The sequence below is a fragment of the Montipora capricornis genome, chromosome 3, assembly GCF_036669925.1.
Source record: "Montipora capricornis isolate CH-2021 chromosome 3, ASM3666992v2, whole genome shotgun sequence".
Classification (NCBI taxonomy): domain Eukaryota; kingdom Metazoa; phylum Cnidaria; class Anthozoa; order Scleractinia; family Acroporidae; genus Montipora; species Montipora capricornis.
The window spans coordinates 38,282,748-38,299,292 of record NC_090885.1 but is presented as its reverse complement, the minus strand read 5'-3'; the positions used below and the strand labels follow the sequence as shown (position 1 = coordinate 38,299,292).

Sequence of the window (16,545 nt, the reverse complement as noted above, 5' to 3'; positions counted from 1 at the left end):
CGGGAATTTGAACTTTGGATCGTTCAAATTCCCGCCCCCTAGGGCTAAAATGGTGTTCAAATGCCCTACCCTGTTATCGGATACCCTACTAAAGAACAATGGTCGTCGGTTCCTCCTGTCTTTAATAAAGACCTTTTAAAGACCTTTTTTGTAAGCCAATCGGTCACAAATGCTACCTCTCTTCCTTCAAACTATTCCATCTCGGCCAAACACGTGTTTGATAGCTGTTAGCAACTTCGGCGCCCGAAAAAAAAATCATATGAAACCTGATACTTCCGGTTTAATTTTCCCCGGTTCAAGACTTTCTCGGAAAGACCTCAAACTCGGTTAAAATGTAGTTAAGAATCATTTACGTTGTTTTTCGAGAAAACGCTAATCGAGAACTGTGAACTTCCACGAAAAAATGATGAGCGAGGATCAATTTTCGAGTTTGGATTATTTCATCGCGCGCTCTTCTCGTTCCATCCAAATTCCTTCGCCGTGAAAGGAAGAGGAGAGACAAATCGAGGTTGGTCAGTCCGGCCAATGTTTATTGTGCTAAATTTGAATAATACAGTAAATTCAAGTGACGTCCACGATATCATTTCAAATGATGTCTCAATTTTTAAAGAGAAATTCTTCCAATCACTACCAAAATACCTACGTAGAACAATTTGAAGCGAAAAGAGCACGCTAATTGTCAAAACAGCATGGTTTTTAAAGTGCCACTATGACGAAAATGCCATCTTTTCTATCGAAGCCATTTTAAGACATAAATAAGTAGCCTGCATGAGAGGAAAAATGCTCTTTACTATTTTCAAATATCTCTTTTTGTTCCAGAGATATTCAAGTTTTTAAAATATGCAAATTAGTCAAGGGATGGCGTCATATTCTCAACCAAATTTTGATCAAATATGATGAAAAAGGATATCTCGGCCAATTTGCATCAGAAATGTTTGATTCTTTGTAGTAAGATGCTACTAAAAGATGCTACTTCAAGGTAAAAATTTGATCATAGTGGCACTTTAAGCCAATAAAGTAAACAACAACTCCGCAATCCTAAGACCCAGGGGTTGCGGTTAGGGACTTCTGCCATCAATCAATCAATTTCCCTTATTTTTACCGGTCAAGTGGACACCAAAGGAATCTCAAGACACAACACCCAAGCGATGCTCATCAGCAAATTTCGCGTTCAAAACACGGATACCTTTATGCTTGTGTTTTAAGCTGCCGACTTCTCTCTTTCCCGAACAAACTGATCTGTCGAATTCCTCTTCTCGGCGTCTCTCCCCTATGAGGACAATAAACATAGACGGAAGTCTCGCCACTAAATTTAGATCTGCATCCCACCATTGGATGCAGCTGTGCGAGTACCTCGGTCGACATCTATGACTGAAAGTTATTTCACGGCAGAATCCTAATTTTCTTTAATAAATTTTAGCAGCCATGCTGAATGCTTTGCAGTATAGTGATATAGTGGGGGAATTGAATGGCCCAGTGGTAGAGCATTGAACTAGAAGGTTCGTACGTTCGACTCCTGCAAAGCAGCGCTCGGATTTTTTTTATTTTATTTTACTTGACTTCGTCCCAACAAATGTGGGGCAGGGAAGCCACAACAGCATAACCAATTACTGTGGTCCCAATATTCCCGTCTCAACAAGGAAAAAATATATCCTTAAATTTTAGCGAACGTGTTGGCATACATGATGTTATCGAACAATTTCGTATTCCGGTAACTTCAGTAAACACTTCCCATAAGGAAAAACACCAAATTATCGTTATATCTATATTTGTCGATAGCCCTTGTTATGCTGAACGCTCCATTTTCAACGAATACACAGGAACTCTTAAAGTCAAGTCGTGCTATTCAAGTTTGGATCGGTTTTGGGCTGCATTGAACTTCGATTAGGCCTTGAAAAATAAAAGAAAGAACTCGCTAAATACAGATGGCTTTCTGTTTCTGGCAAATTTATCAATCACCAAGTACAAACAAGAAAACAGCTCCTTGAGCTGGCATGCGTATTTTTTCCGCTATTCTCTACATTTCTTTGTTGTTATGTTTCTCGTTATGTAACCTTCTTTTCGTTTTCAGGCAAATTTGGCCAAATTCTTAATGCTTCGCTGGGGTTGCCCTTTATCCACAGAGAAGAAAATAACATGAATCAAAATACAATGCAGGTTATTAAATAACAACAAGAATATTAAGGAACTGCTCTCTGCTCACGCTCACAATACGGGAATTAATGAATCAGCTGTGGTTATGGCGTAAAGTGCGCTGCAACACGTACTGTTATTTTCACTTCCCGTTTCAAAAATACACATCTCATTAACTCCCTTTCGGGATTCAAAAATTTCGGCGCGAAAACCTCGCAGAAAAAGTTGTTTCGACGATAACCGTGTTAAACTTAAAACATTCTCACCGTGAACGCCGAAAAAGTTAGCCGGTTTTATTCGATTATATTCTGCGTTTTAGACATCTACCCAAATGAAAGACAAGCACTGAGATGGCCGGATAAACTTGAAAATTTCTTCTTTACTGTATTTAAAATAATGTCTTTAGTCATATATCTGGTGAAAATAGTAAGTTTATGAATAAATTGTTTTCAAGGAAAGCAAAGCAAACAACAGCTAAATACAAATGTAAATGACGAGCCCGATATACTGATTTGACAAAACGCAACGCTTTTCGCAACACAAGGAGACACACACAATGTTTGACATGATATTTGACAATACAAAGAAATTTGCAAATTCATTTTTTATGTACAAAAAGATCTGCTAGTTTATGGATATCGTCATTTGCGAAGTCTATCGGGTGATCAAGAAGAACACGAATGACCGTCTCTTTGTCAAGCTCAAAAACTTCCTCCAACTTTTCAACTATAGAGTCAAATTGTTCGTCGATTGTGCAACTCTCCTCCGACTTAGTGCCACTGTCCACTTGATCCCGAGGTCTCAGGCCTTTAAAATTATCATATGGACCTTGTGCAGGTTCATAATACGCTCCTCTGTAACTGCACTGTCCCGTACCCGCGAAATATCCCGTACCGACAGGTGGAAGAATCTGATGTTGAGGATATGGCAGCCATTGGGCGGGTGGAAGTGGAGGAAACTGGGTTAACTCAGGACGGTATACGTGATCCTGATACTGCAAGTGCCTGGTCGAGTAATCTGAAGCAACTGGGTGGGAGTAGTCGCTGTAAACATTTCCACCAAAATAAGCCGGGTAATACGGTTCGCCACTGAACTGAGGAGTGCGAGAGTCGTACGACGAACCAGTTGCGCCAACTTGGCCTCTTCCACGGGCAACAATGTCGTGAGGCCTGGTATGATGGTCAAAACGCGACTGGTAAGTCGGGATGGAAACCCTAGGATCTCTTACGTGACGGTTTGGAGTATTCTCATGCAATGAAGCTGTTTTTGGTGAGTTTGATGAGTTACTGATGGTGGAAACAACATCCAAAGGTGGCTGCTCAACTTGAGGTTGCGAGGAAACTCTAGGGTCTCTTACAGAGTTCAAATGCGAGTTGCTTGGCGACTGACTCAGGGATGTCTTCACACCAACTCCAGCAGAGCAAGTGGAAGAGGGTTCGGAATTCTCGGGGGAGTTCCTCATCGGGGATTTCTCGCGTTGGTGTTGCGTGTCTCGCTCAGGGTGGTAGTACCTGCACTTGTTACCAAACGTACAGTTTTTTAAGTGGGGACAGATAAATGGATGCGTAACAGAACCCCTTCTAAGAAAATCATCCAAAGAGGGTCCCCATCGTCCTAGAGGATCATCCGCAGGCATGAAGAGATCTCCACAAAATATGTAGCCCAGAGTCCTCTGATCGATAGTTTCTCTCCATAGGGGATTCTTACTGTGTAAATCGCGAAAACTGTCATTGGATACAACGATCCCTTTGTTCTTTTCGGCTAATCCGACTATAAAGTTGTCGTCGTAGCACACGATATGGCGATTTCCACTCCACCGAGAAGGTGTGAATTTGAGAATGTCTCGTCTAGCAAGGTCTTCCAGGATTTCTTGTTCCGTTATGGGACTTTCAGGACGAGGCTTTTCTCTTCTCCACATGGGAACGAAGACGGTTATGTCATTATGTCCTCTTGCTAAGAAGAACTCAACACATATCTTTATCCCACGACAGGAAAATATCTGCTGATTTCCATGATGCATAGCCACGTTGCTTCCATCGATCACGATAGGTCGCAAATTATCAGCTTGGAGCGGCTTCACGTGCTGGTCTGCTAATTCGCGAAGTTCACAGTTTCGAGCCGATACCGACTGCGAAACACCTCTTGTGACCAAGTTTCGACGCGAGGGATAACTTCCGCGTGCGATTGGAAGCATGCTCGCGTCCTCTAAAGAAGGACTGAGCTGATGAGTCGATGCGGAATATTTAACAAGTTCGTTGAGAAGTTTATTAAAATTGATTTCCGTTCCAAAAGTTTTTATGACTGCGTCAATTTCTTCATCTTTGTACAAGAGTTTGCGCGCTAATCCCCTCATGGAAGGTGGGATGTCTCTTGTGTCACAGGTCGAACCTTCGGCAGAGTTCTCAGCATCGTGTTCAACATCATCGCTTCCTGTGGGTTGCGCCGAAGTCTCGCTTTGTTGCTTCTGTTCGCCGAAAGCAGCGATTTTATGTTCAATTTCAGAAAGTGCCAAGGCAATTGGAATGTCCTCACCTTGCAAGAAAGGTTTCGAGTCGTCGAACGACAACACGGCACCAGAGTTTTTCTCGATGTCGCTGCGTCCACTACCGTTTTTCAGGTCTTCAAAAACACTCGGTGGTATATCACAATCGACACAGCGTTTCGGTTTACTGGTGCAAAGCGAAGTTACATAAGTCTTTGCTTTTTCACGAAGTTCTTTAGTAGCGCCTGCAAGACAAACCCACTGATTTCTGTCATGTGGATTAACATGCCCAGTCAGTGATACCTCAACCCCAAACAAAGTACGCACTCTTGCAACATTCTCCTTTAAAATGCTGATTTTTTCGGCTGAGATGACGAATTCTACCGTACTTTGATGATTGGCCATTAACGAAGGCGATTTATTTGCTTCTTCACGATTTTGTTTTAGGTGACATCCGCGGACGTTCTGCTCCTTTCAATTCGACTTTCAAAACTCACAACAAGGAAGTTTTTGCGCTTTATGTTATTTATAGCAGTAACCAATCGAAGTACAGCAACTCCAACGGGGTTTTCCCGAGGTTAAGTCTTCCGGTGTTTTCCAATCAATCAATCAGCCGCAAAGGGCAAGTTTCAACTTGCCATATGCAAATTACCACCGCTTTAAACTGCAACACGATTAAATCAGCCTTTCTTGATCGCAAAGTACGAATAACTTGACAATGCAAGCGAAACAGCAAGTTAAAAATAAGTTAATGAAAAATGAAGCCTCTTATCATAACAATTTTCTTGGAAGAAATACAAACTCGTGATATTTTCCGAGAACGGCTAAAACTGGAATTTTACTTAAGATTTAAAAGCGTTGTCAATAGGCGTGTTCTGCGAAAAAGTCTGGAAAGTGAAGTTCATTTCTCTCGGCTCACACGAGGTCTGGTCACCAATAAACATAGTAACAGAGTTGTTTATCATGAATCATCATAATCTGGCAAAGGTAACGCAATCCAACGGGGAACTTATTTCTATTTTTAACCGACATCAATGCTTTCTTTGTATTGACTATCCACATTTATAGCTCTGATTAACGAGCGCGGAAAAGGAAACCGAAAATCTACAGTTCATTTATTCCGGCCATAACATTGTTCCCTGTGTTTTCATACATCGCAAGTGTTGAAAAAGACTGAACGACTCGATCGGCTGCGATTTTTTTTTTTTTCTCAATCGTTTTTCTTCGCCAAGCCTTATTCACACCATTTCATTGCCAATCTGCCTTTATCACTGCAAAATGTTAGCTACCTTCTAAAAGACATAAAACAGTGTGGTAAAAAGAACTGAAACCCTATCGACCGTCCAAAATATCGATGAAAACAAAGGTACGCCTATCAGTTTCTACGTTGTTAAGGAACTGAAGACAAAATATGTGCAAATCTGTGTTTAGATCAAAATCAGTTTGTCGTTGCTTTTTCCTTTTTTGGAGAGGTGGGGGAGGGAAGCAGGGAGCTGGAGGCGGGGGGGTTTGGTTTTTCACAGACGCTAAAAATGAGATCCAATGGAAGGAATTCCGTGGTTGGGCTTGAGTCAAAGCCAGCATTGTTGAGAAAGAGCACACATCGACACCGATAAAATCGGAATCTGTTTTATTAATGACACGGGTTATCTGTTTAGAGATAATAGACGCTTGAGACGCTTTGTCACCATAATTTGATTAACCGTAATCCACCATACAAACCAAACAAAAGATGAAAATGGATTTGGAAAAAACTATTAAAGGTGATTTGAAACCACCTACAGCGGGATACTATTTGAGCTCGCTCGTAATCGCACAGCGCACATCCCGTTCACTGATTAAGCCGTGATTCGTTTAGGCTAACATGCAAAGTTGCTTAGCAAACTTCGATAGGGCTTCCAAACTTTTGCTTCATGTTCATTCCGAAGTTCAAATATATGGCATTTTATATGCTCTAAATTCATTCAAAGGTGATTTGCTTACTTTCTTGAAGACCTGGCACCAACTTGAAAATAATATCTTCAAACATTTGATCAGACCTACGGGTACAAATGGAGCAAAAAGACATAAATGGTGTGAAAAGAAATCGCGGAATCTGCCAGATTCCGTAAGCAGCAAAACGGTTTTGCTGCTTACGTAGGGAAGGAGAAAAAGTTAAATAATTTATCAGTGCTTTCCTCCTGAAGACATAAGCAGTTCCTCTTCTCTCGCTTAGATGGGTAATCAATATTCCAAATGGGGCTCTCGCGGCTGTAATAAATATTGATCTCTGTATTCGACCGCCATTAATACCTTCCACTCGACCGCTAAACCATCAAAGGCCTTGAAACCATCTCATCTGCTGCTTTAATTTTGTATTTTACTGCAAAACGATGGCACTATCTCGCAGACTATGAACGGATACTCTAAAAAATGTGCAGGGAAACTACTAACGCCAATGCTGTGCACATCAAAAATAATTTTCCGCTTTCCCGCCAAATACTGCGATTTTTGCGGAAATATAATTATGTAGGAACTTTCGACAATATTTGATCAAAATAGATATGGGTGTATTTCGAACACTGTCGTGCATAACGCTAATTACTAATTACAGCGTTGGGAGCGGCCAAGAAGCCATTTCCACCGTGATCAAGGTTTTTTTTTTCCTGTTGTTTTCAAATTCGATTGACGGTTTCTATTAAAAAAGAACTGGCGAGATACCAAACAAAAATAATTTTAAGATTTCAATTTAGAGTCCTTTATTACTCGTGTCACGGGAATATTCTGTCGTCAACCAAGCTCAGTCTCATCAGCGAATGTTATTTTATATGTGGGTGGGGGCGACGTCGTATAAACGGTGTTCCTTGAAGCAGCTGTTTAAAGCAATGATTTTACCCGTATTATATCGGGAAACAATCGTTATTAGTCAATTTGAGTTGGATTTCGCTTGACCTTGCAGGGGCACCCAACGAGAATATAGTTCAAAACCACTTAAACATAGCCTTGTTAAACGCATTTTAGTATTTAAACGACAGATATAGCCATATTTTTATCCGCTAAAATTTTTTCATCTGTTCGGATTCCCTAGCTGAAAGTCAAGTGATCCGAAAATTATAGGGATCAAAACTTACCTTTTCGAAAATTTCAGCCAGGGAAAAGGCTCCCGAAAATTCTAGGTGACCTTTTTAGGGTAAAAATCCGTTAAAAATGGGCAATTATGCCATGTTTTAGATGTTCGAAAATCCTAGGACAGGCAGGCAAGCAAGGAATTTTACAACAAATGTTCCGAAAATTCTAGATCTCAAATCGTCTTCCGAACAGATATTTTCCGACAATTGACGTTGGGTGCCCCTGACATTGGAAAGTTTACGCATTTGAGGGTAAAAGTTTGGTAAATTTACGGGATCAATTCCTAGTGGAACTCGATTGTGTTTCGAGTTAGCGAGAGAAAAGTAACTAAGGGTTGAACTGTTTGAACCGGCTCCCTGGTTCATAGGCACTTTGTTAGGGTTAGGGTTAGGGATTTTGTGAGTCAAAATCCACGAGTGTTATACAAACCAAGTAAGAGCTTTCCATGTACTGATATTTGTTTCATCGTACAGTTTGTTTTCTTCAGTTTAAATGAAACTCTAACCAACTGGTTACTTCCTGATGGCTGCTGCTGAACAAGGCTGGAACCAGCCTTAAAAGGCAATTTCAGAAAGCGTTACGAAAGTCATTAAGTGCGTGAAGAGGGGTTTCCCTTCACTGTAAGATGACGTCACTATGACACGCGTGCTTAACATTCCTTAAATTACAAGGTGTAAAACAGACCGCTATTATTGAAGTATCCGTGTTTTACCTACCGTAGCATCTCAAAAGGGTTTGTTTCATGAATAACTGTGGAGCATTGTGGACAGATATTTTCTTCGCTGTCTTGTAAAAACTGTACAATGCAACTTCTACAGACTGAAGAAAAAGGATAAAAGTTACGGACTACCGCAGCGGCTACTTAAATAAATAACCTTGCAGCCCTTCATGATAGATTGTATATAATTTAGTGTTTTCCTAAGTATTTCGCAATCATTCTATGTTGTTCATGTTGTATCCACTGTTCCCACGTGGTTATCAAAAACTTGAATCTATTGCCGAAGATGTGATTAAAATGCGCTCTCCACATTGAGGCATTGCCTTTATGATTGCTGTATCAGTAGCTGTTTTCTACACTCCCTATCATCCCAACACACTTTTAGTTGTGCAGCCCCCTTTGGCAATGTGGCGGCTTTTTAATTCGGCGTTTGTTTGGTCTGTACGTCTCTCAAAGTAGATCTTTATCAATCCCGCACAAAGGACGCCTCGTTAATTACGCGGTGCATTCTCTAAAAATAAACAACCTATGAAGCAAGCGTTCCAGTGCGAGAGGAGTGCTCCGCCGGAAGAGACTTTCTAGCGGGGCATCAATTTTCTCACGAGCCGCATTGTGGAAAAAAGCCTTCGCAGGGAAACGTGGGCTACGACGACTATATTATAAACTCTTCGCGCAAGCGATAAAACTTCCTAAGTACAACCGCCAACAATGTAGTTGCATAACACTTGGAGTGGTACGGTGCTACGCTTCCACGGACATCATTAGCCCATCATTAGCCCACCTCATACAACAAACAGAAAGAACTTGGGGAGCTTGTGGCTTTTGAGGAGCATGAATACTCGACATATATTTTATTACAAACTCTCAGTAATATATAGGTTTTCATGACTTAACACAATATTCCCAACTCTAAATGAGGCAGAAAAGTTCAAAATACTGCCCAGCAAAATGGAAATCGGAACCAATTTTAAAGAAAGGACGCGTGTTTTGAGTAAAAGGAGCCTCCGATAGCGGTGACGGGAGAACGTTGTTAAAGGAGCTTTCCCCTATGGCACTAACATTGTCAGGAAGACAATTGCTGTAATCCATTATGTCCGTCGATACTTTTCCGTTTGACACAAAACAAAGATTGTTGGCTAGAAATCTCGTAGATTTCCGCTGTCTCATGGATCAGTATCCGAAATAGTTAACAATTATTCGCCGACGACGAGGTGAATATCGTGAATAAAAACCTTTTTTTCAAACTTCATAAGAAGTTTATTTTCTCCAAATTACGTATTGTAAATTACAATATTATATATATATATATATACTTTTTTGTATTAATTCTCTCCATTAATTCTCTCTTTTTCCTTTTTTTTTCCTCTTTCTCTATCCCTTTTTATTCTTTTTAGGAATGGAGCTGGCCCCCTGAAATAACCTACAGGCTAGCGAAATCAGGGAGCCAAGACGAGACGAAGTCGAGGTTTTCACCGAGCCTGAGGTGAATAATTGTTTTAGCATAATTTCACAGGGAATTATTTGAAAAATATACATTTTCTTTAAAAGAATTAATTTCTTCGTCTGTCACCTCGACAAAAGGGCTTGTGGCCATTTTGAAAAACCGCTAGGTGATTATCCCGTAATAATCACCTGAACGGCAGCCAATCAGCGCAGAGAATTTTCAATAATCACCCGTGTAATTATACTAAAATAATATATTGTTCATTGACACGTTTTCAGCAACACACCTTTTTCCAAATGGCTGCCATTTAAATATTCTTTTGTTTTTATTCAAATTAGATCTTGATGCCTCGTTCAAAGCAAAATAGTCTTTTGAATTTTTAGCTTAAGAACGAGGCATCAAGGGCTAACTTGAATAAAAACAAAAGAATATTTAAATGGAGGCCATTTTCGAAAAAGGTGTATGGAAATCCAGCGAAAAAAATTATGAATATGCACGTCACAGAGCAAAAATGCTAAAAGTACTATTGAAAAAGGTTTCAACTCGACAATAGCGAAAAACTTCTCTACAATCCAGAACGTCAGATAACTCATAAATAACTTTTAAGTTAAACAGAAACTAACTCGCAACTTTGGTAATTTGCCAGGCATAGAACTTTTATCCTCAGCTATGCTTTCAATGCATGGTTTTCCTTGCTCAGTAATTTACAATTTTCTGAACCTAACGATCCAAACTGGTTTAAAAGTATTTCTCAAATACATAACTCGCCGTCAACTTATTTACATTTTGGGGATATCTCAAGATTGGAGCACCACATGATACAAAACGTCCCTGACATTTGACAAAACTCCGCTTTGCCATTTTTGTGTAGAGGAAGAGGTTGCGTTTGGACAATTTAGAGATTTTAAAGACAAGGAGGCCACAACAGAGAAAAATACCTTACCACGGGAAAGTCGGGCTAAACCTATTTGATTCGCTTCTGTTTCCATCTTTTTAAAATGCAACAACAAAAAAGCACAGGTTTACCCCAAGGCTAACTGCAATAGCGATGTTTCTTGTGACGTCATCCATTGTTATATATGCCAACGAGAACCTAAAAGCTGTTGAAACAATGACTTCTTTTGTTCCTTGGATGGTAATTGGAATATCAAAGAGATGTAAATGTTTGTAAACAAGAAATATCGCTATAAGCGAGTTCAGCGTTTCAAAAAACGTTCGGGATTCTGGTTAAAACTGAGCAAGGACATATTTTAAACTAGGGGTTCCCTATTGGAAGTGAAGTGCTACCCCATGTGGAGAACGATTGTGGACGTGAGACATGAAGATATCACATGGTGTTGGAGATGGTTCGATAAAAATAGTAAATTAATGTCGTAGAAATAAGCAAGTTTGAAGTGGAATTCTTTTGTAGTTTTTATTTAAGCCTTGTTTTTTATCTTGACGTATGCGTTTTTAAAACTTCGCAAACAAGAGTAATATTGATTTGAACGATTTATTTTTACTGGTACATTTGATTTTTTTTTTTTTCACTCATTGTAGATTTCTATTACTTGCAATAAATTCTGATGAAATCATTATCAACAATAATTATTCTTCTCATAAACTGCTATAAAAACGTGATTAAACGTTCGCTACCATGATGAATACTTCCCGAAATACTTAAATTTACACCTGATATGACAAGCTACCGAGTAACTTACCGTTTTTAAGAAAAAGCTTCCCTTCGAACGCTTCCCTTTGCACCAATGAGTTAATATATAACACTCCCTTCAAACGCTTCCTTTCACATCAACGAATGTACTCAAACACAACATTATGAGCAATCGCAGACTCAAGTCTGTCAAACATAACACTGAGTTCACCAATCGCAGACTTTGTACGCAGTGGGGTCTGGGACGCGAGATATCAGGGCAGAAATAGGAGGATGCCCTGTGCGGGCAGCAAAAACCAAAAGATTCCTAATGCAAATTCTTGTAGCTATTTACAAGAACAAAAAAGACAATTAGAAGCTTTTTTTATCCCGACGCGCACATTCGTTTCTTGAAACTCTGAGCTGGTTTATAGGACACTGACCCTTCCCAAAATGAATAATGAAGAGTGCTATGCGAGGATTACTCACGCTTTGTGGCCTAGGCGGCTAGACGAAAGGCCAACGCGACATTTCATATACCATCAACAAACATGCAACATGGCTAGACCTTAATGTATCACCAAAAAACATTAACTGAATCGATATTCAACCGTTAACGTTAGCATGCCACAATTCTTAACAGCTGGCCTAACCTTGGCTTCTCTATTTACTACAGTGCCCCATTTTGTTCCCAGCTATAATGCGAGGATTTAGAAGTCATATCCATCTATCATACTTAAATTCCCGTCAGACAAAAGATAAGTCTGGGAGGTTTAATCCATTTGACCTGGAGGCTAAGTCCTCCTGATATTCAAGTCCGACCAGGAGTGATAGCCCGCCGTCAGCAGCTATAATGAAAAAAAACGCATGATGTGGATCTTTCATTATATTTCTTTCACAGGTCAACTGCTCGCTCAATGTTTTCTGCGGATTTTGAGTAAAACGTCCTGAAAAAATTCCACCGTGAAGTAAATCAGTCTTTTTACAATCTAAGAAGGTATTTATACATGAGACCGGGTCGAAGTCAGTCCGGTATGAACTTGTGCCGGCATAAAATTTTTGTAGCTGTTTACATGAAACCGGGACGAGATGCTTGGTGCCTGGTTTCGGGATGAGACGATATGTTTTTTTTTTTGTAATAAGTATAAGACTGATCCAAAAGCATACTGGCTTCAGTGAAATTTCTGGACCCGGTACGAATTCAGACCGGGATGAGAATTACTCGTCTCGGTTCAGCAACGGAGACAAAGTCAGTCCGGTCTCAGAGTTCATTGTCAGGCCAGTCTCATGTAAACGCATAAAAAGAAATGTTTGGAGGCCTATACAAACTCATGCTGATCTGACTTCGTCTCAGTCTCATGTAAATACGCCCTAAGTCGTTCCGGTTTCAAGTCTCCCCAAGAAAAGCCGCTTCTTCGCCAAGTGAATCGTTCAATTTTTGCATCAGTTGTCTAATAATTTATTTATGTATATGTGTGTATGAACTTAATTGATCGCTCCCCTAATTTTCATGGCCAATGAAACCAAAGAAAAAGTACTCAACACTCTGTGTAAAAAGCAATTGCACTGTTGAATGCAAAATTGTTTGACACAAAGTCCTTTCATCCGAGCAATCAACATGTCACATAGATAAAAGCAATTAAACAGTAATTTATCCGTAATTCACGAGTTCAGTGTCGACAAAAAGACGAAAAAAAAAGACAAACTTTTTTTCACATTCGGCGTGTCCGACATGTAGTCGAAAGATCGCGATTTCAAGGAACATTTATCAAAAACGTCTATAGCAATGAGTGTGTTACCCTGTTTCGGCAAATGGTGCCGTCGAGACTCCATTAAACATAATCTGCGGTTTTAAAATTAGTAATCTGATAAAGAGATAAGTTCTTGTTTGAAGAGATTAGCAAAACGCTTTGGTTGATTAAACACATACCATTCTTTCATCTCTATCCCGCAAGAAAATCCATGCAAAATTCACAGCAAACTGATGTTCCTATAGGATTAGTGTTGCTTCAATCTTCGCAGAACTTTGCCATGTTATTTCAGAAATACGTCACGACAGAAAATACCGAATAAAGAGGAATAGATAAATCTCAACCCCAAAGGTTAAATTTTTTACATTCATACGAGATTAAAGTTAAACTTTGGAATTCAAACTCAAAGATTGAAGATTAGAATATGCAAAGCCCACTTAAAGGTATTGAAAACCATTGACACACTTCAATTGAATTTACGAGGTTCAGCGTCTCTGAATTTGTAGCTAATCACGACGGGTTTTATAAAGATGTTCGCTTTTCAAATTACAACATTTTTGTCGACTAACCCTTTCCATCGAATTATCAAGATTTGAAGAAAAGCGATGATCTTGTGAGTACATGTTGTTTACATTTATGATAAAGTTATCTCACTGTGTAATCGCCTTGTTCCGAAAGCTGACAACGTGTTTTCTTGTTTTGACTCGTAACAAGAAGAAAGCACAGCAGGGAAGATAGATTACAACAAAAAATTGATTCTCGATTCAAAACAGGCGAACTTTCTTTTGTCTTACAATGTGGATTAAACACATTTGCGCGAATGAATAAAGGCTTACATACTCTTCAATGCTTGGATTATAGCACAAACAAGTTCGTAACCGCAGGGCACCATTATATTGTGCAATTTTGTCTCCCCGGGGCTGGTACTCCATTCAAATAGCGCTACAACTTAATCCATTCACGATGTTATTTAAGAGCCCCAAATAAACCCAAAAAGCGGTAGAAATGCGCCCAGAACTGCTGAGAATAAGACGAAGAAACAGTCCATCTAATTTGTATGCAAAACGGAGCAACATATACAAAACGAAAAACTTTATAGAAAGTAATTAAATTTAATCACACTTCGCTGAAGTGCGAAAGATATCACTTGTAGCTGTCAAAATCCAGCCTGGGGTATGTACAAAAGCGATAATCGATTTTCAAAGAAGACCAATCCCTGGTTGTTTTCGCGGGCAAAGTTCTTGCAAATGATAAAGGTGTGAGGAGAAAGATTACACAAAGCCTCTTCACATTGTCTACGCGCGTGCCACACAAAATGACAGCTTTCGAGCGTGTTATTTGTAGGCGTCTGTACGCATGGCGTCTGTGATAACTTAAACTAATAACAAAATAAATAGCCTGTGACGATTGTGCATAATAAATGAACATCTGTCACTTTGCCTTGGGGCACAACATCTCGACTGCGAGAACCAACGCGACCGTGCCCGTTTTTTTTCCATTAATTTCCCCAATTTTCTGCGCCTTGGGGTCCTAACGAACCAGAGGCGTGAAACGTTTGGGATCACTTTCACAGTCCGTCACAAACTTTTATGGCTCTTACGGTATCAGTACCTACATGTATGCAAACATTCAGCAATTGTTGTTGGCTTGATCAAATACCCCTTGCAAAGTTCACACGTTATGAACGGGTTGAGGTCTTCAAGCTTGATTCTTTGCTCCTTGTTTGACTACAAAACACAGATTGTTTAGCGGGATTTTCCGAAAGACATGACAACATTACTGATTTGTCCCAATTGCCGTCACCTTTCACACGAGAATCACACTTTCCTAAGAAAATACTCAGTTCTCTTTTGGTCAACATTAAAGATCTTAGAGTGAATTGTTGTAAGCCCGAATAAACTCATTCGAAAATTTGTGTCAACATCTAGATGATCTTACTTGAGTAACGGATAATGAGCAATCTTAATTGGCTTTTTCTTAGGCATGTTGCAACCGATTCACGTTAAATACTAAACTGATAGGAATCGACTATCTTCGGTGATTGAATTCAGTTCGCAGATTCTCTTGATCACAGCTCTGCTCTGTTCACAATTCACACCTTGTTATCGCTTCTTTGACTGAAAGAGGATTTCTCTTCATTCCAAGGAAATGCCAGTGAAGTTCCTGACTAAAACCAACAAGGGTCTAGAGCATGCATTTGATGTTCAAAGCCTTATATTACATAATTAAAAACCAGCCTAGTTTCTTCAAGCCAAATGGCATTATTTATAAGCTATACCCTGTCCTTTAGCTTTTCCGCTAGGTGAAAATTTGCCCGCATGATTAACGCATGACCAATCTAGACAGAGTGTAACATTGGCAGCTTTAAAACGATGCGCAGACAAGCCAAACGGCTAAGTTTGTTTGCGCTCGCTCACAGTCACAGATTCATTTTCACGGGAAGGAAGTCTGCGAACATTGTTCTGCATACAAAGATTCTTGAAAAGGGATGAATGATTGGCAGATTCAGGGAATACTTACCCGTAAAATTGCCATTTCCGAATGGTGGAGTTTCAGGCCTACCACGATGAAGATTCAGTGCTATTGACAAACCTTGATCGCGCATTGTGGATTGCGGTTTCCTGTGACAGAGAATCCCGGATGAACAGCCGAGTTCGTATTTGTCAGGAAATCAAGGAAAAAGGAAGTGCGTATTTAAAGAAAAATCGCCCACGGCGTTCTAAAAGGTCTCTTTACGAGTAACGTTCGCAACAAATCGTCTCAAAATTCTTGCTCGCTTGGTGAAGAATAACGGAGACCTCGACATTAATTTACATCTCTCCGCTGTTAAAACGAAAATAGGATAACTTCCCGTCACAAATTTTGACAAATGGTTTATGACAATGATGATCGTCCTTTAATTCAACGCGTCTCTTACTTTTACCGATAAACTTATAATTAAAACAAGTAGCAATGACCAGCAATGCAACCGGCCGCTGAATATGCAAGTCGGCTTGACATTCTATTGTTTGATTTCAAGTTTATCCAGCAAATGTTTCATTTAGAGTCTTCAAGTAACAGAAGAAATATTCTACAATAAAGACAAATTACAGATAAAATATATCTAAATTGTTAGCGAAGGAAATTAATCATCATACAAAACTATGGCTAAACTGGCTTCACAGGAACACTAAAACTGTCTCAATCCTCAGCGTAAATGTAAATCATTCTTACCGAAATTAATATAACGTTGAGTTGACAAAGAGAAAGGTTTCCTGAAACAAAATCATAACTGTATAA

The 16,545-nt window shown here is 39.6% G+C and overlaps 2 protein-coding genes across 4 annotated transcripts in view; both read right to left on the bottom strand.

Moving 5' to 3' along the window:
- LOC138043064 (polycomb group RING finger protein 5-B-like) overlaps positions 1–16,194 on the bottom strand; it is a 30,975-nt gene extending 14,781 nt beyond the window's left edge. Inside the window, exons 1-5 of one of the 3 annotated variants that reach the window (XM_068889177.1) lie at positions 15,787–16,192; positions 14,882–14,993; positions 8,440–8,542; positions 6,599–6,654; positions 1,187–1,270 (exon numbers count right to left, since the gene is read on the bottom strand). In XM_068889177.1, the coding sequence (XP_068745278.1) occupies positions 1,187–1,270; positions 6,599–6,654; positions 8,440–8,542; positions 14,882–14,993; positions 15,787–15,801 (370 nt within the window). In that variant the 5' untranslated portion in view covers positions 15,802–16,192. Of the gene's footprint in view, positions 1–1,186; positions 1,271–6,598; positions 6,655–8,439; positions 8,543–14,881; positions 14,994–15,786 lie in introns of all 3 variants that reach the window. The other 2 variants (XM_068889176.1, XM_068889178.1) reach the window with 2 other exon arrangements.
- On the bottom strand, positions 2,485–5,544 carry LOC138043063 (endoribonuclease ZC3H12A-like). The gene has a single exon (XM_068889175.1). The coding sequence runs from the start codon at positions 5,018–5,020 to the stop codon at positions 2,732–2,734; it is 2,289 nt and encodes a 762-aa protein (XP_068745276.1). The 5' UTR covers positions 5,021–5,544; the 3' UTR covers positions 2,485–2,731.
- Positions 16,195–16,545: the final 351 nt, after the last annotated feature.

Coding starts and splice junctions, on each gene's coding strand:
- LOC138043063 (XM_068889175.1), bottom strand. CDS start 5,020: ATGGCCAATCATCAAAGTACGGTAGAATTCGTCATCTCAGCCGAAAAA.